At 37.0% G+C, this 26,694-nt stretch overlaps 1 protein-coding gene across 2 annotated transcripts in view; it reads right to left on the reverse strand.

Annotated features, from left to right (window-relative positions):
• Positions 1-26,694, reverse strand: part of foxj3 (forkhead box J3) — a 130,206-nt gene that overhangs the window by 78,826 nt on the left and 24,686 nt on the right. For both annotated transcript variants that reach the window (XM_001922238.8, NM_001326388.1), the window contains exon 2: positions 3,712-4,138. In XM_001922238.8, the coding sequence (XP_001922273.1) occupies positions 3,712-4,032 (321 nt within the window). In that variant the 5' untranslated portion in view covers positions 4,033-4,138. The remainder of the gene's footprint in view (positions 1-3,711; positions 4,139-26,694) is intronic.

Consider the following 26,694-nt stretch of genomic DNA (forward strand, 5'->3'; position numbering starts at 1 on the left):
AAACTGTTATCTCTTGATTTTTTTTTTGTTTTTTCAAACTCATATTTGAATGCAGCGACTCAAAGGATTAATAAACCTATGCAAATCACCATCATTTAAATTTATGTTGCGTGGGTCTGGAGATTAATTTCAATGATACACTGCATGCAGTTATACAGGCCAAACAAGGAGTGACAGAAAACACCTTTAATAAGCTAAGAAACCCACCACATCCCAAATAACGTACCACAGCTATTACCGTCATCATTACATTTTAAACGAAAGCCTAATTCTTTCATACATGTGATTAATGAAAGAATCTCTGTACGATTGTTACAAATTTAGGATTAAACTAAAAGTAAAAAAAAAATCAAATAAATGTGTCAGCCTAAGCCGTAGGTCAAGTGTGTTCCGAACTGTGGTCTATGATCTGTATGAATAAAAGATCAACAATAATTAATTGATGCATTGTAATACATTCTCTAATGATTCTGAATTGATTCTCAGAAGTTTAGAAGTGATTCTGTACTCAAATTAGGCCACAATGGTGTGAGCTTGGAACAGACAAATAATGCAGGGACACAGATTACCACAGAATCGTGTGTGATGGGCTGCACGATTCTGGCTAAAAGAACCACAACTTTTTGGCTTAAAATCAAGATCACAAGTTTCTCATGATTCTGTAGATGTAAAATAAAGGTTATTGAGTATGCTATTATTACTGCCATTTCTCAAACATGCTGTAAAACAACATTAATAATATTAGGCCTATGTGTAGGTCCACTGTTGAATAAAATGCTACATTGTGTATAGACTTGGAAATGGTGTAGACTTGAACAGACTTTACCTTTGTGCTGGTTGTTAATGCACAGTAAAGTGATGACTTCAGAATACAACTATACATAATTCTGAAGCTTTTCGATTAATCGTGCAGCACTAGTATATGACCATCGCAGTGGAAGCTTGTTGACTGTTTTCTGCAAAGTGATCAGTAAATGAAAGAACTAAATTACTGCACAGTGTTGCAAACGAATGAAGGTATCTGTGACTCAAAGCAATACACAAGATTATTATATAATTATTAGTCATATAAAATTTATTGACGTTGAAAACTCTTGTAGAGTTAAATTGTTTTGGCTGAAAGTAATAATCAGGATTTTTATGAAAAGTCCAATAGCACATTACTTGGGCTTTTAAATATTTAAAATGCCCCCTTGAAAAGCCAAAGTCAGTGTGCATGTAACGTTTTTAAGAGAAATAATCATTCCAATGTTACATCATGATGATTTTATCCATTTAAAAAGTGGAAAAAAAAGAAAAGAAAAAGCAGGCTGTACAATTCTCCATTTCACCAGTAGCTTTGACTTTTGCGCACAAAAAAGTTAATTTCCTAACCTGGTGACAACCCTGCTCCCCATTAACCAGTTTCATAATATTACAGAGAGCGAATGTCCTAAAATTCATCTCAAACTGCATATCTGTCTCTCCTAATACAGCATTAATATTTTTTGACCTTGATGAATTATCTATTCTTATTGACAGCACTTATTGATATTTCTTAAAAGCGTTGGCTAATGGAGTTCTATTGAGATGACTAAATGAGTTGCCGCCGCCTGGATTAGCCCGGTCTCATCTCTCTGGCACAGCTAGAATTATCATAGAGAACAGACGTGTGCGTGCGCTGGGTCGTAAATTCCTGCTGCCGACATCTCAGGGGGGATGTGGAGAGATGGAGGGCGATGACTGCACACAGACCTACATTCACCCCAGCCACGCTCTGTATATGTGCAAACGCGCAAATATAGCAGCGTGTACTTCAGAGACAAAGGATCTCTCTAAAATAATAGTCGACGGCGGTCGGAGTGAGATTCACGCTCTCCCGCCTATTAAAAGCAACACTCGTATTGCTGTTATACAATTCTTAACACCCAACTCTATAGCTCCATTTTCCCATCAGAGTTGCGTTTCTCCTGCCACATCCTGAAAGCCATTTTCCACATCTCATAGTAGGATGCTTTGTCTCACACCATGCATTGAAATGCAAGCACTATCACAAAGACCACCAGGATGCATTCGATTCGGTCTGTATCTTCAAACTACAGATCTACGTATAAAAAACAACCCAACAGAAGCGCGTCCAATCATCTAACTTTTCATTTCTCGGATTAATCGAATGCTGACACACTTCAGAATGCATATTTGACCCTTTGTAAATGGACAGACTGCATATTCCTCAACATAATAGCCATAACAATACATGATATAGAGATGGAATGTGGCAATTAGTGGCCATCATTGAGAACAGCGGTGGGTCGCCTCTTTCCACAAGGCTTTTGAAAAAAGGCTACATTCCAGCAAAATGGAAAGCTATCTCCCGGTAAACGTGTCAGGGCAGCAACCTTGTACAGCGATTTCAGTGAATTCAGTGAAAAACGCAGAAATCCATTTGTTATGTCTGTCCACAGTGCGAAATGTGTACATGGGGGGGATGAAAAAAGAAAGGCTGATGTCACAAAAGGCATTACGGGTGCCAGCAAGCAATTTAACTTACAGCCATCTTTCCGGGTACCACGGACAAAGTGTAAGCACGTTTCGAAACAGGATAATAAAAAGGATCTTTTTGAATGAATAAAAGCACCCGGCTGACCCTCAAACTCACCTCGCATATCTGCCAATCCAAATCTTTTCAATGGAAACAGGCTTACTCTTTTGAAGAGAAGAAAACGGAAACGGGATTGATAATTATGCAGAAACTCTCCTGCTCTATAATCCACAGGCAACAATGGGGTGGGAGTTTAAAGAGCCACATGTTTGATTTGTTATTCTGATTATAGTTATCTAGTCGAAACTGCATCTATAAACATATTTTAAGGTGATTTCTAAACTTTCTGAATCATGTGTTGCTCTTGTAGCTACACTGACATAAATATCCGTTTCACAGCAACGCAGAATAGGGCGGTGGGTGTGAAAATATGCTCACCAACAGATAGACACACACACACACACACAAGCACACGCTCGCAGAGGGCCGCGTCTCGCACGGATATGAACCGCATACATCTTGTCTGCCTGCAATAAAGCTGTGCTACCGATTCTATTGCCAATAAATGTCAACTGATTGGAAAGCTCATTCTAATATCAATTTCCATCTCCGCTCTTTAAAAGGCAATCAGCACAGCTTCATCTCTGTATATCATATGCTCCTTGAGATGGTGACACAGCAATGGCTCTCTCCAACATAATGGACTTCTATCAAGGCATCTGGCATGAATAATACAAGCCATGAAAGGGAGTTTTTTCCCTCCTCTATGGCTGGATCTGGCTGGGTGAATATCAACACACTTCCTTCTCACACTTGTGTCTGCAAAAAGAGCCTTTATTTTCTTGTATCTAGAGAGACAAGATACTGTGTCAAATATTAATGGTCATAAACAGATCGGAACGGCACTTTGCAAAATAGCAGCGTGGCTGTTGCTTTGATATTTTCGAAATGTTCCTTGGCAAGGAAAGGAAGGGAGAGAGGAGAAAAAAAAGCCTTGACAGCATAAGAAATGAGAATAATTTCACACATTAACCTTGGCAGTCTCCTCTGACTAAATTCAGGGCTGATTCGGTACACTGATTGAATTTAAGTGGAGGGACGTCACTCGTGTGCATGCAAATGTCTCTGACGGGCAGAAAGCAAATAATGACAAATTAACTGACGCTTACAGTCAGCGCTTCGCCCCTTACCTTCCACCCACTGCCGGCTTCCCTGTAATAGGGGAAATTGTCACAGATCCACTGGTAGATCTCGCTCAGTGTCATTTTCTTCTTTGGCGAGCTGTTGATGGCGAATGTGATGAGGCTGGCGTAGCTGTATGGCGGTTTGCCATCCTTGTGCTGCTGCACCTCCTCCTGGTCCAGTGTGGTGTTGGGATCCAGCAGGGCGCTTTTCTTAGGCATGCCCGGTCCGTGAGCATTTTGGGCATCCGCTTTCTGAATGGCCGCCCGCATGGTCAACTGCGGCAGCCAGTCCATGGAGGTCAAGCTGCTCTCCAGCTCCGACGTCATGGTGGCAGGTCGAGTGGCAGCTAAGGAGGGGTGACGATCCGGTGCGGCGAGAACGCAGGGGCTCCCTCAGATCACTGTTTTTGTCGGCGTCACTCAAAAATGAAACCTGTGGAGAAGAGCAAGAGAGGGGATCATTATATTGCCTGACACTGTCAGGATATGAGCGATTGCTTCTGAAGCCTGCCGACACTTCAATAGTTAGAACCACTCCAGCTGGAACCAATGTCATTTTAATTAGCACATTCAAACAGGCAGCGTTTCTCTTTGGAGAGAAGCTCCAGAACAGACGCCGATCTGCAGACAAACCAAAAAAAAAAAAACACACACTGAGCTGCACAGACTGGCCAAGCCGTCTGGCCCACCTCCTACCTCCGGCCTGCACCCTGCAGCTGACTCACACAACTGTAATCTGAGCTGCAAACTGAGTAAATGCTGCGGAATTGTTTTCACAACTGCCAGCCAAATGGGGGAACAGTTCACAAGGAATTCTAATTCTCTGGAGGGTAGCGTAACCCTTTCTATCCCTCTTTACCCTTCCCCCTTCTCCATCTTGTCTGTATTGGCCTTGGAGTTCTCGTTGTCGACTCTGTTGTGTGACACGGCCTCTTATTCCCGTCTGTGCTTGCACCCTACACCCAAAAACAAACTTGTATTTCAGGCATGCTGCCCTCTCTGGCTTAAAATAGCAGCAAAAGCGTGAGGCCCGTCCCCCTCGCATAGGTACACGGTCAGACGGCATAATCTATCCAAACTCTATAGAGCATCTTACCATGAAAATGACAGCTTGACTGCAAAAAAAGACAGCAGGGAGGGAATATCCCACATATTATTCAGACGAACCTCGGTTTAAAAATACCTCCCCGTTTCTCTTGGGAACCAAAAGAGACGCCCTCATTGAAATTCCTCTAGAATGGCAGAAAGCTAGCGCGAGCCTCTGAAATCTGATAAATGAGATGTCTGTGAGGCCAGTGCTATGACAGACACTCTTTTTTTTCCATCATCCTGTCATTTCCATAAAGGTGAGTCATGACCCTCTAATTTAAAAGATTTTTTTCCGGCACGAAGAGGAGACCCTCTGATCCAGCTGTATGAAGTGCAAACTTAAAATTCAAATTTATCATACTCGCTGCTCACGTGGAGGAAATGAGTGCCTTTGGGCACTTACTAATTGAATTAAATCAAATCTATGCACAGCGGACAATGGCTGAGTTTATGCATTGAACTGATTTTCACATAGACTGCAGAAATAAGCTGCATCAACAGACTGATGCCACTGCATGTTGCAACTTATAGGCAACCATCAAACATCCCAAAAGTAATGCCAGGCTGACAGCAGCAAAAGAAATGTGAAGATAAAGCCATGCACTGAAGTAGATTTTCGCACCCACCAAAAATTATGAGCACATTTTCATGGCTGTAGCTCCCTGTCATCAGAACTGAGTGATTGACAGCTGATATATACCAATCCATTTGTGTTCTGTTCTAGCACAGTGGGCCAATAAGAAGAGCTTGAAGGCGGGGCAAGCATTGCATGCTTTGTTTACTGCAGGAAGATGACATGTCAACTGTTTTAAACCATTCCTGAGCCCTGCGTTTGGTGTTTTTAGGTTCAAAGATGCTTAACGCATGAATGCCTCCTAATTCCACGCATGTGGTGAACATTTTGCTGTGAAAACTGGTTGCACAACGTCAATTTTATGCACGCGCACAAATGCTCCCAAATATATTTTGAGGTCGCAATTTCAACCCTGGTATGGTACTTAAGTGTAGATCTCTCTTTACCTAACATAATAAACTAAGGATGCTGCATATAATCCTACATTACTACAATACATTATTATTACTGCATATCATCTTAAAGATGTCTCTTATAATCATTCAGCGCGGACAGAAGCACCTTTAGAGAAAATAGCGGATAATATGCAAGAGACTCACGAAGCTTCCGGGAGAGGTCATACGTTTGGACAGAAGATGGGGCTGATTGCTCCGCTCGAGTCACAGCAGCTCAAGACACTGGATATACAATGGTTGCAACAAAGAGACCTTCACCTGCGTGAGTCACTCCAAAAAAAAAAAAAGGTTGCACCACATCTGTATATATATTTTAGCTGCTATGATGCGTGCGCAGCGATCATTTACGTCCTCGCATGTTGTAGAGCTGCTATCTGTAAAACCCAAGTGTGCATGTGCATCTTCCTTTGCTTGTTAACAAACACTTGTGATCTGTTCATAAGATCCGACCGAGTCATTAAATGTGATTATCAGCCGATACCGATCTCTGGCTAATCGATGGGAGCATCCCTATGAAGCTATTATCTTTTAGACAGTATTCTTCCTTATTCACAACAATGCAACTTTTAGATCACATTACAGCAATGAAAAACAAAACCTTTTTTATACATGTAACACCATCCAACAAGTGCATCCAACAAGATGAATTTGCACATTTTGACCTTGTCGATTATGGACATCTTTGCATTTGAAAGTATTAAAGGCTACACATGAAAAGCCAAAGCTGACTACAGCAGATGAAACTCTAGGCAGAGGAGTCTGGATCGCTCAGAAAAACTTTGAAATATTGATCAAAATAAAAGAGTTGGATATCAAAAACAAAAACACCACATATAAAAAGCACCAATAACATAACTGATGCAAAGTTCAAAACTTTCAGATCAAGTTTCAACTTTACCAAAAGGAAGTCTGATTTTGTTTCTGTGAAGGTCAGGGAGACCAAAACAATGGAAATATACTTCAAGTCAACTTTTAAGCCAATATAAATGAATACTTAGATCAAATTAGTGGATTAAATTTTCATGCCAACGATTGCTTGGCTGCTCATAATAACACATGCTTAATGCAAAGTGTTTTTTATTGCTGAGAGTAATAAACTTATACAGTACAGAAATGTTAAATGATGCATGCAGAATGAGGCATTCTGTGAACTTAATATTCACATCACCACCCCACAAACCACAGAGGTATCCCTGCAATGACTCTGAATGATGAAATCTGCAGATAGTGCTTCTGGTCTCAAGCATCACCTACTTTGCTGCCATTCTGACTGTATGCACATCATCCAGAAATGCAGGACTCTCAGGAGCGCTGCTGTGTTAATTAGCACACCTCTGCAGAGCCAGGCTGTAAAACGCAGTCTTCATCTCCCCTCATTAATAGTGGCACCTGTACAGACGACTCAGTTACAGACCCTGCTCTGCAGAGGAGCAAGTGCTGACTGGCATAAATAGGAATATGGCTAGTGGCCGTTGTACATATGTCCACAGTGTTCAGCAGTTTGGCCTAATAATGCCTGTAAACCTCTGGAAAATTTATTTAACAGCTGCAGTCACTGATTTAAGATAATTCTCTTGAAAACAACCATACACATTAACATAGGGCTAAATGTTTAAGTGTTTAACAGGTAGTAAAATAGTTTATATATGTTGTTGGTATTGTCAACTAAAACAAATAATATATTTTTCTAAACATTTTAAAATATAATAAAAAACCTGAATGAGTCCCTTTCTTCTGCTTATCACAAAATATTAATATTATAAACCAAATTGTTGATTGCAGCAACTTATTTCCAGAATATTTAGCTATGGAAATAAACGGGTATTATAAACTGTCTGGTTTAGGGCTGCACGATTCTGGAAAAAAATGATTTTTTTTTTTACTTAAAATAAAGATCACGATTCTTTTGATGTAAAATAAAAGTCAATATGAGTAGGCTATTATTATTGTTAATTCTCAAACATATCACCTTGAAATTATAAGGTTCTACCAGCATTCTGAATGATTTTTAGATATTGAGCTTTAAAGTTTTTGCAATCCATATAGCAAACAGTATGTGTGTAACATTTTTTTTAAAGTCTTAAAATGTAAACAACTTCATGTAAAACATCCCATATTGTAAATAAGTTGTCATTCAATAACTCAATTTTGACAAATGTCAGATAGAACCTTAAAATTCTAAAGTGACTATATGGTAAAACAACAATAATAAAACAACAATATTAATATTGTTATATATAATACTGTTGCTGAAAATGCAATGTTTTGTACAGTCATTATGGTTGACTTGAACAGACTTTCAATATGTCCTGTTTGTCACAGTAAAATGATGACATCAGAATTCAACTATTCATAATTATAAAGTTGAATTATTATGTTTGAGACATGTGCTTGTAATTTGTCATTGATAGCATTATTAGACCATTTGTTTTCACTGGTAAAATCATCAGTTGTCATTATTAGAATTCTTCATGCATTATATTCATTATGAAACATCATATAAGCTAGAGTAGTTATACTGACAATGATAAACATTTATTTTTATGCATAACACAATCTGTTAGCTATGAAAGAAAAAAACATATCAAATGTTTGTCGTAATCATAACTGTAAAATGCGTTATGATCATTTAAATTATGTGCAGCCAGTTTAATTTTTACTTCCTAGTGCGGCTGCCGTTACTGTGTTAAAAAAACACACACATGCAAATAATTCTTTCGGCGCGGCTCGTTGTTATTCACAGTCTATGCAGGTTCTGTTCTCTAAAGTAGCCGTCATTGGCGTGCTGTGTGCGCGCGCGTTCTCAGCAGTAAACAAACAGCCTCGCGGTCAGCTCACGTGTGATTGCGCGGCCGTCAATACATATTACATGAAGACAGAAATGACATTTCTGGGTGAATTATACCTTATAAATACAGTATGTGACACTTTTAACGCCATTTGAAGGTGTTCATGTTCCTGTGAAGACCTGTGCGACCGCCTTTAGGCTTCTCTCCTGACGTTGAAAATATAATTGACTGAATCGTAGAAAAGCGGAATTAAGATCGTGTGTAGGGTTGAATCGAGATCTTGATCTTTTTTCGATGAATTTTGCAGTGCTAGTCTGGTTACTTTTTATTATTTTAATAAATCTCTTATTTTTACTTAATAGAATTAAACAAACTTGACACAAGTAGAGTAGAGCAGCACAATATATCGTTTCAGCACAGACACAGACACATAAAGGAACATTAGGAAAACTAAAGTTTGTTGTACAGTTGGCGGTTCACTTTCGTTATTTGGTATGATTGCATTCATGACAAAAGTGAACCGTACCAGAGTTCGCACGAACCGTACCCCAGAATAACTCTTTAAGGCGGACTCAGGTACGATTCACAGGTGCGCACCCAAGTTCAGAAGACAGCATTCACACTAGCTAAATGTACCACACTTTGACATGAAACGAACCCGGTTGTGGATCAAAAGTGCTAGTGTGAAAGCACCCTGAATTATAGTTGACCAGGAGCTACAGATTATTATTAGAATTACTGTCTTTATATGGAATTTATATGATTTATGCAAAAAATAGAATTGTTTCTAGTCCAAATATCTACATTTATATTTCACTTACCCCACTGGCAGATAATTTTGCTTATGTTGAGGAAACTCTCTTAATTTGGACTTATTTCTTCAGACAGTGAAAAAATTTTTTTTTTAAATCTTAAAATTTACCTAATTTTAGCTTTATTTAAAATTATATGAACTGAAAACTAATTGCTTATACACAGAAATGTTTGATCATTTTAAGCAGGGTTTCTGCAGGTTTCAAGTCAAATTTAACACAATTTTAAGACCATTATGAATGAGATTTTAGACATCTCCTAGGATAGACATTAAGACTTTTTTGTAATTGCCCGGTTGGTCAAATAGACTTGAAAAAAAAAACACAAAAGTAGTTATCTTTGATTCACATTCTTTAATGCGTCAAAACAAGAAAGCTCTAGTTGTATACACTTTTTTCAATTTATGAAACCTCAAGTTTCATGCCTATTTATAAATATTATGTCCACTCACACTTCTGTCAATTGTTTTTGTTTAAATGGAAGAACATGTCAAAGGATATATTGCTGTTATTATCATGAGGAATTGTGTAACTGTTTTTAGTTTTCTTTTCCTGATTAAGGAATTTAATTTGCTGTAAAATGTCTTACAGATGTTTTGAAATAAATATTTATTTGCAATAAAAAAACTATTTAGATGAATTGTTGGTGATTAGAAGGGTATTGGGGTGATTGGGTAACTTTAAAAAATTAAGACCGGTTTAAAATGATTTAAGACCTACAACACAATATTTTTGTGAATTTAAAACTTTAAGGCCTAAAATTTTGATTTTGAAATGAAGACTCTGTAGACACCCAGTTAAGGTGCTGCATGCATCTGTGAAACATCCATATGAATATGGTCATTAAAGATACATCACACAAAAGTGATTTAGTAAGAGTGCAAACGCCCTAAAAATGAATATCTATCTTCTAATAGACTGCATTAAAGAACATTTGAGAAATCTGAAGGTAAAATACACAAAGCCGAAAATGATCCTACTGTAATTCAAAGATGACAATTACTCGGGAGTAATCTCCTTCCAAAACTCAATATCATCTGATCACAGTGTTAAAAGAGAACGTTAATTGCTTTGGCACGCCGTATGCTCTCGCTCTCCGACGCCGTTTCTACGAGTCAAAGCGTGAACAATAAATATTTACTTTACGGAACAAACGCGAGCAAACTGGTGTGTGTACATGGATGTGTGGATTAGTAAGCAGACTTGCGGTGAAGAGAAGGCCTCGTCGGGGGGGATGGTAACTTGGCTTCGGCAGAGGGGAATCACTCTCTGTGAGCTCCTTCCACAGCGCCTGAAGACCTGGCACACCGCTTCACAACAACAACAGTGATGTAACCTAGTAACAAGCCCTTGGCTTTTCTACTCCTAACCGAAACTCTGGCCATGTCTTCCATATCAACAACATTATTACAGCGTGCAGAAAGGCTCGTGTTGTCTTAGCGATCATGAAAGGGAAACTGGGAGGGGTGGGAAACACGCTCACCTGCACCAGAGTAAAGAGGAGATTCCTCCTTTTTTCCAACGCCCTGGGCGCTGATCGGGAGTTATTTTTGAAAACAAGAATAACTAAAATAGCAACGGCTCATTGTTGCGCCTGAATGTCGAGTGGCGTAATTGTTGCTGCGGCCGGCGAGAAGACTCATCTTCATTAAATGGAAAAGTAGGTAACAGCAACAGCTTTTAAATGTCAGTCTTCCCTCTCCATTAAAGGCTTAATGGTTGCATTGAAACCACCCCCAGGATGAGAGCATTAATAACCCAGTCGTTACTCGCATTTTTAGGATGTGTCAATTATCGCTCCGCTGCGCACACTGCCAGCCGAGCGCATTGTTCGGCTTATTACAGCCTGCAGCAGATCAGGGCTTGTCACAGTGAGACCGGCCTGTCGGATGCCAGCGCTGATCTCAGGCCTGCCAGAGAGGCTCCTTTAAGGCAGCGTGCACAGGCCAGGAGATCTGAGGCATCGGAGGAGGCCTGTTCCAGTAACAAGGTCTGGCAGATACACATTGGCCGGGGTGCTGTGTCCTCAGAGCGCCAGTCTCATTGCTTTACATGAGGGCAAATTCCCACCTCCCCGGCTCAGTCGTCTACAGGGGCCGCATTGCATGTACTCCATAATTAATCTGCCAGTCACAGCAAAGTGCCACTCTGGCTGGAGAGAAATGGAGAGCTGCGCACATCCGAGCAGCTGATAATCATAAATGTGGCACCGTGTTAATGGTAGGTTAACGTAAAAGCCGCAGGATTTGAAAAAGCCCCGAGGGCCAGGAATACAGCTAAGACAAATGGACGATGAATTCCCGCCTCAGGATTTCAGTCGGATGCACTCGTGTGCAGAGTCAACAGCGAATTGACCACATTTTAAATAAACAAATCGCTGTCAGGGATTTTTACAAGTGATTTTATAAGACAATGTGGCATTACATCAAGTTTTTGTTGCACCAAATATTTTCCATATACCAAAAGAAATGTGTTGAATTTGATCTTTTTTATTAATGATAATGCAATCAGGAGAGCAAACAAGAAATTCACATTAGTCAGTCAAACAGGATATGACTTGGTTTCTGGTAGCTTCTGTTTCTGCAAACTTCAGATCATCATTGTTCTAAATATGGACTGAAACAAGAAAATGATTTATTAATGCTATATTTACTTACTGGAATTGAAAGTATATGAATCATCTAGGTCCTCTGTTGTAAGCTACCCTCAGTTAAACTAGTCCTTTCTTAATGAACTCACATATAATTACTGCGGGCGCTAGAATGGTGTACCAGGAAGGAAAGCGCAACTAATAAACTCTAAAAGCAGACATACTGTGAGCTATGAGGTTAACACATGGTATATGCTTTTGTTAAAGCTTTCATTACGTAACATTTGCACTTTATTTTTATTTTTTAAACATTCAAGTTTAACGAAGGAATAACTGATTCATTCATGCAGACTTTGCAGCAAAATAGCTCTTCTTCATACACCCACTCCAATGAATGTCTGAAAATAGCACAATAGACAGTCTCTGATTATTGAAATATTACATACAGCTTATTATATTTCTGTATGTTTCTCATTTGTAAATATACTTTTCTGTTATGCACTGTTAAATGTAATGTATTTTTTGTGGAGTGCTATACATGGCCTTGCAAATGTTTTTACTATATTTAGAGCTACTGGTCTCCTGTTTTTGAATTTACTCATTTTTGTGACTGTGCATCATTAAGAAATGTTTTTTTTTCTCTCCACAATGACACTGAGTAAAAACCAGTTAGCATGTCTTTTAAAGGGCAATGCACACTGTATTGACAGATACAGATTAACGTAGACAAACTTTCAGTTCTTTGACATTACACAACCAATAAACAGTAACTGAACATGATGGTGTTGATGGCACACAGTCAAACACTTTGCCAAAAATCAACACCAATCATCAACTATTTTCTTAAGCATAAATTTATACACATTCAATTCAACTGTTTAATAGCGTGTCAAAAATTACAACTTTAAACCAAACAGAGCAAGAAATGTTTTTTAATAATAACACGTAAACCTTAGTTTTGACTACTTTCTATGACGTGTTCCAATGGGGACTTCCAGCTTTTTATAAACATTTCTTTGAAAAAACATATATATTTAAAACAAAGGCCTAGGGCTGGGCGATTAATAAAAAAATATTCAAATTGACATTCAGAACCTATTATGAACTACTTTTACAGGTTATTTTTTTCAATTACTTTCCCTAACGCATGTGGAGACATGTGACTCCGCTCTGTTAAACTTGATTTATCCTTTGGTGTCGAACGCCGTGGAATAGTCCGGCGCAGCCTTGGCGTGGTTTCAGACCCGCTCACCTCTTAAAAAAAATTTATGATGTTTAATAAATAATCATAGATAGTTGATCTTAGGTCTCAAATAATCAAAGTGTTCAAAGGATTCTTGAACACCTTCATTAGTTGGTTCAGCTGTGTTTGATCAGGGTTAGAGCAAAACTGTGCAGAGCTGTGCCGCTCCAGGAGTTGAGTTTAAGAATTATGCAGTAGACAGTGTGTGTTTCCTTATTTTAAAATCAGTAATGCACCATTGATTTAGAAATCTCTCACCTGTAATATGTGACTATATTTACTGTACAAAACTTGTCGGTAAACTATGAAAACTATTAAAAATTTAAATAAATAAAATAATTCTTCAATAACTGTAATCAAGTTAAAATGTTCAATTAATTGAGATTTTGATTTTAGGCCAAATCGCCTAGCCCTACTAAGGCCACTTAAATAGTGGCCATGTTGCTGCACCCTATTAGCTGGAATTGTTTTTTAAAGTAAATAAAGACAAAACTGCACACATCTATTTACTAACAGGGGATATTAAACCAAAAATGACAACAACAAAAAAAACACATCATGACTAAAACTTCAGTCCATCCGTTTGCCAAATCACTGGGATTATGGTGCAGCGCACAGTGACACGCACACACACACACACCGAGAAAATGCTGAAATATTCTCTACAGAGCTCAGACTGCCGGATGTGGAACGTAAAGGTACAACAAACAATTTTATCGTTTACGACTGAATCGCACATCAGCCTCCAGCTGCAGACATGGCACTCATGCCTACTGAGAGAGCTGAAAAAGCCCTCCTTACAGGCTAATCAGCTGCAGGATGTCACAGGGGGTTAAAAGCAGAGACAACAGGCTTTGTAACCTCTGATGCAGATACACTCAAATAATTACTGAAAAGGGAGGAAGGAATTTGAATTTATGCAAGAGTAATTATGCCATTTGGGGATATTAGAGAGATTTTCTCAGCAGTCTGCCACCACTTGCAGTGCTTTTCAGAGTCGGGCGGCTAAGAGCTGCACACGCTGACAAACACAAGGCCTTCGGCTCATTGTGCAATCTGCGGGCCCTTACAAAATGACGCTCAGCATTCCAGTAATTCAATAAGCCCTTCCAGTGAATTACAACCCTGATCAGGAGGGGGATTGTCTCTGTGTCCCTGGCAGCTAGGCTGGGAGGTGCCCTTTGTGTACGGAGCGGTGCCGCTGCCCTGACACCAACCATGCGAACCCAATTACACTGCTTTGTGAGCCCGCGGCCCCCATATTAACACATATTCTCCCCTGAGAAGCGTCGACCAGTGCCAGCCTGGCAGCCATTCGCCAGAGCCCACTGTTGAATCTCAAATAAAGCACTTAAGGCTCTGGCAAAATAATCATTTGTCCCTGGCATTCTTGAAAGCCCCCTTTCTCATCAGAATTCCCTGTTCCTTTCCTTGGCAATTAAATGCTAAGCTCTTCGCCTCTCTGCAGCAGGCAGCACAATGGGACCTCAGAGCTGCAGCAGACACAAGCCGATGCTCACTAGCATTATTAAAAAATGAAATAAGAGACAATCAAGTTCACATGTAGCATTCTATGGCTTTTCTTTTGGTCGATGATGCTCATTGATGCATTTCTTGAGATTTCCAAAGGCAAATTGACGTTAATTGCTTTCCTATAAGTATAGATACATATATACTTTTTATATTGTAGAAGAGATGATAAGACCTCATGAATAGGCCTGTCATGATAAGGCTTTTTTTGTTGTGTGATATATTGTTAAAGAAATTATTGTGATATTTACATTGGCATAAACACATTCAAATGGCATGTTTTTTGGCTTTAATGTTATTTGTGAATCATAACTTTTCTTAAAGTGGACTGCAGATTTGTGTTTACTTTGACACCTCTTCAAAACTGGTATGTAGTTTTCAGGAAAAATGTAAAAATTCACCTTTTCTTGAGCTGTTAGTAAGGGCTGCACAATAAATCATTTCAACATTGATATCGCAATGTGATCAATTGCAATAGTCAGATCGCAAGTATATGCAATGTTGAGTCTGGATTATAACTGATTACTCTGCAAGTGTTTTTAAGACCTGTGATTGTGTGAGGGTATTAAATTCATAAAAAATGTTTGTAACTTTGAAAAATGAATAATGCTTAATTTTATGGAATTATTTATAAAACGAAAACTATGCCGTATAACTTTCCATTTGATTATTCAATTACTCTATACCTGAACACATTTCCACTCTTCGGAGAACAATACATTGTTTATAATACAAATATTGTGCTCAATAATACAAATACTATGCTTATTATACGAAACTTATTGTGCTTAAAAGATACACAAATAAACTTGAATTATATTGTATGCACTCCCCTACACATCTTTCCAATCAATCTAAAATTATACATTCTTTAAAAACATTTTTTCAACTAATCTAGTGAAATTGTTCATGTCGCAATATATTAATGGCAAAATAAAAAAAAATTCAATGTGTAATTTTTCCAGTATCATGCAGCCCTACTTGTTAGTAAAAATAAAGCCCCCTGAACTCGTTGACACTTCCAACGGAGATTAGATGAGATGACAGAAACGGTGTAATCTGCTCACATTTTGAAGACATACATTTTTATGTAAACACGATGGACTAGGTAGGGTGGGATCCAAAAATTTATACCGTCAAACATCCTCCCTATTTTTACTCGGTATACGGTAAATTATGATGCAAGACTCAGACAGCGTCATCAAACTGCTGGCTTGTGCCTAAACTGTTAGAAACTGCACACCATATATATGACTTTAGGTTTGAGGTATCTCTCGTGGTCACCTTATTGTTGCACAATTTGCAAATTTTCATTTAGTGGAAACCTGAAATACTACCAAACTGCAGAAGTTGTTATTTTTTTGAGAAAAGGTCACTTGGTGCATGACTCGCCATCTGTACCATGATGGCGACCACACCGACGCATTTCAAGTCAATAAAAAATTATATTTAATATTTAATTTTTGTCTCCTTTAAGTGCAATGTTTTTTATAACGGTAATAAAATACATAATCTGACTATTTTAGGTCCCACGGTATGCCATATTACTGCCCAAGCCTATAATGGACTATACTGTATGGCCAAAAATTGAGGTCATGTCCATGTATAACGCGATAAGTCAACTGATTATTGTGACAGGCCTACTCATGAAAACTCATTCATATCATTTGTTTTGAAATTCCTGAATATTTTCTGTCTGAATGTTCTGAATGTTTTTCTGATAGTATTTTATCAACTCGGCCTTGTTTACACATGACATTAAAATGCATTTTGATTCAAATGCATGTCTTGTGACAACATCCATTCAGAAAGAACAGATTCATTTCCATCACATTTCTTGATACTGTACATCACATGTTTAGTACAACACATGAGTTCCGTTGAATGCCTTGTTATGTGACTAAGCGCACAAGTATGAAAAAAAGTATGAAAAATAATAAAATTAAAAAAAATTCCAGTCTGAAAATTCCTCTGGAAGTGGTCTAAAGCAGACAAGCTCAAAATGTTTCAAACCTCATTTTATCCTGGATTTAGCACTGCCCACCTGCAACTATAATGGTCAAAATATCCTAATGCCAGGTGTAAAGCCTGAATAAACAATCTGAAATAAAAGAACTGAATGGGTTCAGCCATTTCAAGTTCATCTCACGTAGGCCTAAAACTGTCAACACTTGGGATGACATTAACACTTGGGTTATAATTAAACCCGTTTTGCTTTTCAATCAATATCCAATCTCTCAGAAGTAATTAACAACATATTAAAGAGTTTATTGCCTGGCAGAGCTGGCTGCTGCTGCATCATTAACTGTTAAAATGTGACTCTTTGACACCTACAGTCATTTCACAGCTTTTTACTGCAACAACCCCCCCTTCTCTTGGCTGTCATTCTGGCACCCCCCTCAAAAAGAACCACATTACCTTCTGGCGGGTGCAGATTCACATTAGGACTCACACACAATGGAGGATACCAAAAAACAAGTGGCAAAACGAGCAAGAGATGCATAATCGGTCTCAACCACAATGCACAGTAATTGCGATTCTGCTAAAGGACAAGCACCTTGATATAACATTAAATCAAATGTTTAAAAATTAAAAAGGAGTAATAATGCACCCGTGCACATGCCATGCAGAGACTAAAATGCTTCATGAATCTAAGGTTGTGAGTGGTGTGTGATGTGTCACAGGGGGCTAATCCCTTAGGAAATGAAGAACTGAGACAACATGACTCAGAGGGGGAATACCAGCAAGGGCTGATAAAAATATGGAAGAAAGATGGTGATTTCAAACTCACACACATCCGTATTACAGATGCAACCTTCTCAAAGTAGCAAGATTTGACGTAGGTTACTATCAGCAAGACTGCAAGATAAAAAAGGTCATATTTCAAGCTAGAAATGTGAAAGTTCAATGTCAGAAGTCATATTGTCGGCCACATGAAATACAGCTATTCCTCTATTCATACAAATACACACACACACACAGAGTGCATAAACGAAGGCAGTTGATGTATTTGGAGTGCAATGCACTGCTAATAAGAAAAAAAAACACTTATTTTAAGTTACTGCGCATCTAGGGAAAACCCTTAGAGTTGCACCAGCTACCAAATCAAACAGCAACAGTTACTGCTGAAAAGCAGCCACCCACAATAAAGACTTACCCTTTTCCCAGAATGATAATGCATTGGAATCTGTGGTTGCACAACGCGGCGGCACACTAGAGATTAGAGGATTAAGTCACAGGTCAGTAGTTTCATCTTTTGTTGATGTTCCAGCTTAGCCATTGCTTTTCAAAGACAATGCAGGAAAGAAGCCATGTCATATGAAGCAAGTTGTTGTCAATATGCTATTGTTTCAGGGACACTTCATGAAATGCTTCATGCAACAAAACAACAACAACCTTACAAAGTCAATGAATGAAGTTTGGCTGCATGAACCAGCAGGTAACATGGAAGAAATGAACTGGACAGAGCAGCGGAGGAATTTGACCAGGGATTCCTGGTCACGCGTTACACCCAGTCATAAATTCCTCTGAATGATGCCATATATAGTGTGTGCGGACCGTGTCAAACTCATACTTCAAATTTGAGGGTTTTTCAGGAGACCCTTTTCAATAAACAATACTAACACACAGTTAAACAAACAGTTTACAGGACAGGCTTTGACGTGCCCAATGACTAAGAATCCCACCCAACCATATACTTTATGGGTGAGAGTATATAGCTTTCCCGTTATTCATCAAGGGCAAATTGTTTACATACAGTTAATAAAAAGGCTTTCAGTGTAATAAAATGAGGAGTGTGTTTATTTTGTTTCATTACAAAAGACAAAGTATCAGACTAATCTAAAAAACAATAATATCCTTAAAAAAAGTTATAAATAAACACATATAGACACACACACTATATATATATATATATATATATATATGTATGTTTTTTTTCCAAACAAGTTTAGAACAATTGTAAAATAGATGTGATTATAATAGTAGATAGATTATCTTGTATAATTTGTCCAAACATAAAAACAAGTATTCTATAAACTAATATTATAAATCATTATCAAATATCAAGAGCACAACTTTTCATTGATTTTTATGTTCTGACCATGGTGACAGTATTTCAAAATAACACATCTAATAATAAGATTAAAGTCAAATTAATTATGCTGATTTAATAGTTTTAATTAAAATATAAAGGAAATGGACATAAGCGTTGTGAACAAAGGTAATAATACAAAACTGTCAGTCCAACTCAAGTTTAATGCAGAAATGAATTATGTCAAAACCATTGGTTGGCACAGATTAATTTATCACTAAAGAAAACCATGCCAAAGACCAGCCATGGGCAGACATCCCCATCTAACCATCCCCGAATTAGGATGTAAAATGATCCACGAAAAGCAACAGGGCAACGGGTGTAAGTTCTCTGAGACAGCACCTTGCTGACTGGGGGGCTCCACATAAGGTCATGTTACACTGTGGCTGGAAGACCCACTCTGGCTTTCAGCTCTGCAATGGAGGCAGTAGCAGACATTTAGACTGAAAGAGGAACTCAAGCATGACTAAACAGCAAAAGGCTGCAGTTTAAGATGTCCTCAGAAAGAGAAAGTCTACATGTGCATGGAAAGTCTTAATGCATGCATCACAGTCTGGGTATTAGTAGTAGCAGCAGTATCCATAGTGACTGACAAAATCAAACAATATTTGGGCTAAATTAATTAGTGACAACTATAAAATCATAATTCATTTTTATTTTTTTTATTTTATATACAAGTTCTTGTTGTATTATTTGTGACTGCATTACTATAAAAAATCATACTTGTAAAATATAAATATTGAATGTTTATTAACAACAATATATTTGTATACTGTTATAGCAAAATGTATATGGAACACTAATAATTATTTAAATAATAGTTTTCTATTATTATTATTATTATTATTATTAATAACAACACTGAAATAAAAGCAACAATTAACCTGTATGATATTATTTTTATTCAACACATCACATGTTTGTTACTAATTTTTATTTTTATTTAAAAAATACTTATAAATTTATAGAAAGTTGATTAACAATATTTCATATAATATTACAATAATGCAGTGTTTCCCACAGGTTTGAAATATACTTGCGGTGGTAGCTTGAAAAAAAATAATTACTAACTACACGAGACAAACAAAAAAATAATGCAATTTTTAACAATATTGTTGTTTATAATGATACTGTTATAGACGGTTTCATTTCTACCTTTAAAAGATTGTTGAAACAAAAAAGAAATCTATTATTCCCCTTGCACTCATTTTATTCAGAAGCTGGTTCTTTTTCTTGAAAGAGTAATTTACTTTATTTGTATGACCTTGTACAGTGTTGCCAAAGCATTTTAGATATTATGTATAAAATACGTAATATATTAACAATCAAATTCATAAAATATACATCAAATGAGAAATAAATCACAGAAATAACAGACAATATCTCTTTGTGTAGATATAAAAAAATTAAATGTATAGATAAAAAATGAGTTAATTAACCATTTCTAATGGTGTAAATATATTTTGCAACCAGTTTAGATATAATTTCGTCCTCTCTAATGTTATGGTAAAGTTTTTGTAAGTCAATCAGACTAAAGAATGTATTATTTAATGTTTCTCTCGCTCTCCCGGCTGTGCGTGCACTGTCAGCTGCGAAGCCAAGCAAAAATAAATCAGGAATAAATAAAAAGGTAATGCAAAAACACATACAATTAATGACAGCTTTAGAAAGCGAAAGCTGAATCCTGGGCATTTTAAGAGATTTAGAAAACCTGGTCGTACACATTTTTCAAGTCCGAAAAAGGCTGTGGGTCTCTGCAGAGCATGCGAGACTGTCTGTACTGTGGGAGTGTTGACAGTTATCAAGCACATACAAAACAAGCATTGTACTAAACGAAATGTTAGTTGATCGCTAATGTTTGGTTATCTTGAATGGAAACAAAAAAACTAAAGGTTAATAATAGTAAAAAAAAAAAAAAAAAAAAAAAAAAAAAGTGTCACCAAATATACTTGGGTGGCTATTAATATGCATGGACGGCCCAGCCTTGTAAAGTCTTTGTGTGGGAAGTAGGTATGGGATGATAACAGTTTTCAAGGTAAACCGCAGTTTGGAAAAGTCAAGGTTTTAATACTGGCAAAATTTTCTGTAATACCATCCCTAAGGTATGTATAAGATTTTTTATTTACATTTTTTTAGTTTTTAGAACAGCAGTATCTCCAGCAGAAACAAATATTCAAGATGCCGTTTTAAATTGTAAAGAAATCTGTGTTTTTGATGACAGCAGAAGTCAATTATTTATTTTAAATATGTAGCCTGATGTGTTTACTGCTCCAAAATAACAAATCTTTCAAAAAATAGAATATTTTGATTTCAAAGTGGAAAACATTTTTGTTTTTCTTTGTACCCCTTTAAAAAGAATGTTTTGTAGCAGTGATCACAATACTGGGATACTGTAAAACTGTGATATTTTTATCCAAGATTATCATACCATCAAAATCTTATACCGGCCCATGCCTAGTGGGAGGCACTTATAATAACCAACACTACTTTGCATAAATAACAATAATAATAATAATAATAATAATAATAATAATAATAATACAAACATAAATACATACATAACCTAAAATATTACTCAATATTTATAAATATAACTTTATTTGGCTATTTTTATTTGTCCTATTATTAGCTATTTTATATTAAAGCTCTCTTATCATTTTCAGCAAGACTGTACCAAAAAAAAAAAAAGGTATTAAAAAAGCCTAATCCTCACTTAAAAACAGCAAGAGTAAGACTACTGCCAAAACCATTTTTGATCACATCTGGCACTTACAGTGTTCATTTTACACCTTTGCTGTAGTAATTTTTTTTTAAACGTGGGCAAGAAATGTCACCAAAAATAAAAAATAAATCACAGATCTGTCTATTTAGCAGCAGAGTATTCACAGCTGTATCAAAGCTGCTAAGAGTCATTAATGCTTAATGACAAAACCTAAACCATCAGACATGAACCCCGCTGTACATTATAGAATGGAATTTTGTTTTAATTCCTATACAAACTAATGATACGGCTGAGGATAAAGGAACTGCAGACTGACACACCCCTCTCTAAGACTCACATCACAGATATCAACAGGATATTGTTGGGGCAGGATGCAGTAGAAGTGACTCATTTCCTTTCACCAATTTGTGGCATGAATCTATAATCTTAATCTTTGATGGGTTAAAGCAGAAGTTCATCAGAAACCTTTCACCTAGAAGCAGCGGCTGACCTTGGCCTCCTCAGCAAGTGAATGAGCCGCACAGCCTGTCTGGCCCTAATGACTGCTATTGACATGTTTCCTGCAAGAAAATACAATTGTCGGCTAACAGGAAAGTAATCAGCTAAACCAATTGGCAGATACGGCAACATGCTAGTTGAGGCTTATCATCCAATGATTTAAAAAAATATATATACAACTACATGCTTGAAATAAAATGGAAAGGGGGCCCAAACGTTTAAGACAAAAAGCGCTTGCATTTTCTGTTTTTCCCATGTATTATGAAAATGGTAAACAAGTTTATAGCTTAGAATTTTACATCTTACAGAATGTTTCTTTACTATACTAATACACATTTTATTTTGTGTCAAACTTGGGCCAACGCTAAAACAAAACTGATGAGAAATAGTATAGAATATTCTATTGGAAATGTTATCTTAGAGTTTGGACTGATTTTAAAAGAATCTATTAAAGGTATTTTAAAGGCCGACAGGTTTTAAGAAATCGCCGACAAATGGCTGAAATCACAGGCAAATCGGTGCTCGTGCACGTGGTTGACAGTCACACAGTATGAACTATCAAAGATGCGATCTGAGAGAATCGCCGATGCCTATGAGATTTTTGGCATGCTAAATATTAGGAGCTGTCAGCGATTCAAATCATGCCGTGTGAAATGAGTTTTGACTGAAAATAACATCGGCAATTGCCTACAGCCAATGAGAGAGCAGCATTCACTTGTGTGTGTGTGTGTGTGTGTGTGTGTGTGTGTGTGTGTGTGCGTGTGCCTGCAGGCCAGCGGAAGGGTGAGGGAGAAGTTAAAAGCGCTCATTTTTGGTTTATTTGGACCCAAGAAATGGAGGAAAAACAAGTGGAGGTTTGACAGGAGCACCAGTGTCTGTTTGACGTTTCGGTATGAACTGCTAACTTATCCAGCACGTTTTACGCAGCGGATGCCCTTCCAGCTGCAACCCATCACTGGGAAACACCCACACACTCCCAATCACAACAGACGATTTTGCTTATCCAATTCACCCATAGCACAAGTCTTTTGACTTGTGTGGAACACCGGAGCACCCGAAGGAAACCCACTTACACACGGGGAGAACATGCAAACTTCACACAGAGTGTTGCCCCAAGTAAACATAATATACATTTAAAACAATTTACAAACAAAACAGATTAATAGTTAATAGGAAACAAAAAATATATTTTTTTACACATACAAACACACATAAAATATCAAAAAAGGGGTCTGCAAGTGTCTACCAGTCTACGCAGGTATCCAAGCAAAACTGATTAAAAATAGTTCAGTTTCTTGAATAGTCTGATCACTTGATTTGAAATGACCTCAATGCATAGGGTTTTCATTTTGCTTTGCCTATTGACTTAATTTTTGTACGTTCAAGCTGGTACATTTATTGGAATCTTGTTGGATTGAGCCTTCCGCTCTCATCCACTTCAACTGATGTTTAGCCATAAAAAACTGCTTGTTACAAAATGGTAATTTCTTTTATAATATTTTTATAAATGATATAAATGCAACTGTATTGCAAGAAGTTTACTGCAGTATACTATTTTTCCCGAGTCATAAGTGGTAGCAGCCACTGACCTGTACATTATGTGTACAATTATTGTGCATTATTATTATCATCAAGTATTATAAAACAACAAAGTCAGTTCAAGCTAAAAATCTTTAATATTATAATATATTTAATATTATCCTTCAGCTGGAAATATATTATTGTTTTTTTTTTCAAAGATTTTTCAAAAGCAGGTGAACCTGAACCATTGCCTTGCAATTCTTGGATATTCTGAGACCTTATACACTTTTCCAAAATCCCAGCAACGTCCTCATTTGATAGGCCTAACTCTTGCAAATAAAAAGAATACTTTAAACTGGAAAACTTCTGACCCTCCATGTTTCAAAGAGTGAATGGGTGAATGGCATCAAGACATTCTGCTCGAGAGGATGCACTCTCTGAAACCAAAATATCAACACAATTTCAAATTGTATAGCAACGTTTACTGGATTTCCTCAGAACTGATTAGTGCTGTGCCAACGATTTATTGGAACAACTGATCATACTCTCATAATTATATGTGAACATTATGATTGCTTTGATTGGTAAATACCCCCACTTAATTGTTATTTACTCACTTTAATTTATTTAGTTATTTTATTTTATTTTTTAATTTATTGCTGGGGTTGCTATGTTTATACCAGTGGATTTCTTTTGTACTGTTTTTGCATTAAAAAAAAGAAAAAAGCTTAAATAAAATATATTATACTTCAGCTTTGTCCCTGATTTATTGGAAATTGCCACAGCAGATTGAATCACCAATTACTCTAGCATGTTTTACACAGCGGATGCTCTAACCTTTCATCTTATGTGACCCAGTAACCTTTATTCTAGTCCCACATGAATAGTAATGCTTTTGAAACTGCTTTTTCTAACTATTATAATAATCACGTTATACTGAAGGCTAAAAATTCAACATAAAAGCAGCAAACCTGCTTCAGCATGCTTCACTGACATTAGGGTTAACACATGCCAGACAATAAAAGAAAAAAGAAAAAAACACCCAGACAATACTATAACAAGTTGGATTAAAGAGTAGCTAGGGCTGACGCGGAGTTAACTGCGTCCAAAATGGCATTACACAATTCAGCCAAACAGCTGTTCTGGGGGAAATGCAGATGGCCTGCTCACTCAAGAGGTAATAAACGCTTTGAAAACTCAATGTGAACTACCGCTTAAATCTAAGCCATGAAAAAAAAAAAAAGCAATACCAGTCAAAGACACTTAATGTGCTGATTTACTGTGAATCAATGCAAGAAGCTCATCAAACAGTATCTTCAAATCCTCAGAGTATTAAGGCCTGCGAACGATGTCTGATGCATTTTTCATTGATTTGGAAGATCATTTAGTTCAACTATAAGAAATGCTGCAGGCATACAATTAACCCCTCATTTAGTTCACAGAAACATCCTGTTCAGCATTTCTATGGCAGGAATAAAACATGCTGCCCATCTTTTTAACAATGCAAATTGCAATATCGCAAATCTTAACATTTAATGTGCATTAACCAAAATGTAGATGTGGCTACGCTAGCTTAATACTGAAACAACCAAAGCAGAACATAATAACAGCTTACTTTCACCACTCTGTGCCAGCTTTGTTTATTCTAGTTTAATACTCAATTACCCAAACCATTAACAGCTTTCCCCTTGAGCACTATAACACCATAAGAGAAACGCTAAGCAGGAAATCCAGTTAATTAATTAATACTTGATTTGAACGTGGATGAAATCCTGTTACGAACCATGTCTTAGTCGTCTTCCTTTTAATTCCACATTTTCCTGCTATTTTATTTCCCAAAATCTGTCTGAAGCGTCCCATTTTACTTCCTCTCCACCACTTAAAATTCGCCAATGCCTTCTTCGCTTCGACACGAAGCGGGCTGCGCTCGTTTCACTGGATTTGCATGTCTGCTCCAGAACAGTGTGAGTGGAGATAAATCAAAACTCCCAGTGGCTTCCCTTGCCAGGCTTCACTCATTTGACAGCAAGAGCTTCAGCTCAGGGCCCAGATTGAGCAGCATAAGCATAATAGAGAAACTTAAAGGGGCCGCATACACAATCGTCACAGGTAAAGAGAACAATGAACCAAGGCAGCTCAATATCACACAGTACCATAAAGTGTTTTCAAATAAGTCAATAAAACCAAGAAGGGAAAGCTGTGAGCTCGTAGATTTGAGCTGCTTAAAAAGGTTGTGCTTTTAAATCTCAAAAGACCCGAGCCTGTGCTACAATCATGGACCAACCCAGTTTTCGCACCACTGTGAATCTCTACAATAAGCAAGAAAAACCAATAATGATTATTTTTTTATTATTGCTGTTAATATTACTATAATTGGCAACCTTTGAGTTTTATTAATAATAATAATCAATAATAATCGGTAATAATCATCATTTGATATGAAATTGTTTTTGTTATTTAATTAATTTTTATTGTTAATAAAAAACAGTAATTATGATTATTTTAAAAATAATAAAGCAAGTATAAATAGAAATGTTATATTATGTTAAACTGTTTCAATAATTAGTTTGCCATTATAACATTTTTAAAAACAACAACAACAACAACAACAACAATAATAATAAACAACAGCAGGACAATTTAGCCCCTACCTATTAAAACTTCTAACACTTTCATTACAAATAAAAACATAAGTAAACAAAAAATTATGAATTAATTACATGCATGCCTTTATTATTATTATTATTATTACTATTATTATTATTATTATTATTATTATTGAAAAGGACTTGGACAAATGAACTTCTCGGATTCTCTCCTGATACATTTTTCATGGCCTAACCAACAGCAAGAGTTGAATAAACCCAGCTGGCAGAAACTGAATTGTGATGTCTGCTATTTTGGTCAGCTGTGAGGCTGGTATGTAGATGCCAAATCAGAGTCTATCGACAGATGTAGCTTAAATAAATCACGACCAGAGTCCTGACATTTTCAGACCTTTCAAATGACTTATCACTCAGCCAATAATGAGATGCTTGCAATCTTTGTTTACTACATTAGGAACATATTATTA

This window comes from Danio rerio, chromosome 11, assembly GCF_049306965.1.
Source record: "Danio rerio strain Tuebingen ecotype United States chromosome 11, GRCz12tu, whole genome shotgun sequence".
In the NCBI taxonomy this organism is placed as follows: domain Eukaryota; kingdom Metazoa; phylum Chordata; class Actinopteri; order Cypriniformes; family Danionidae; genus Danio; species Danio rerio.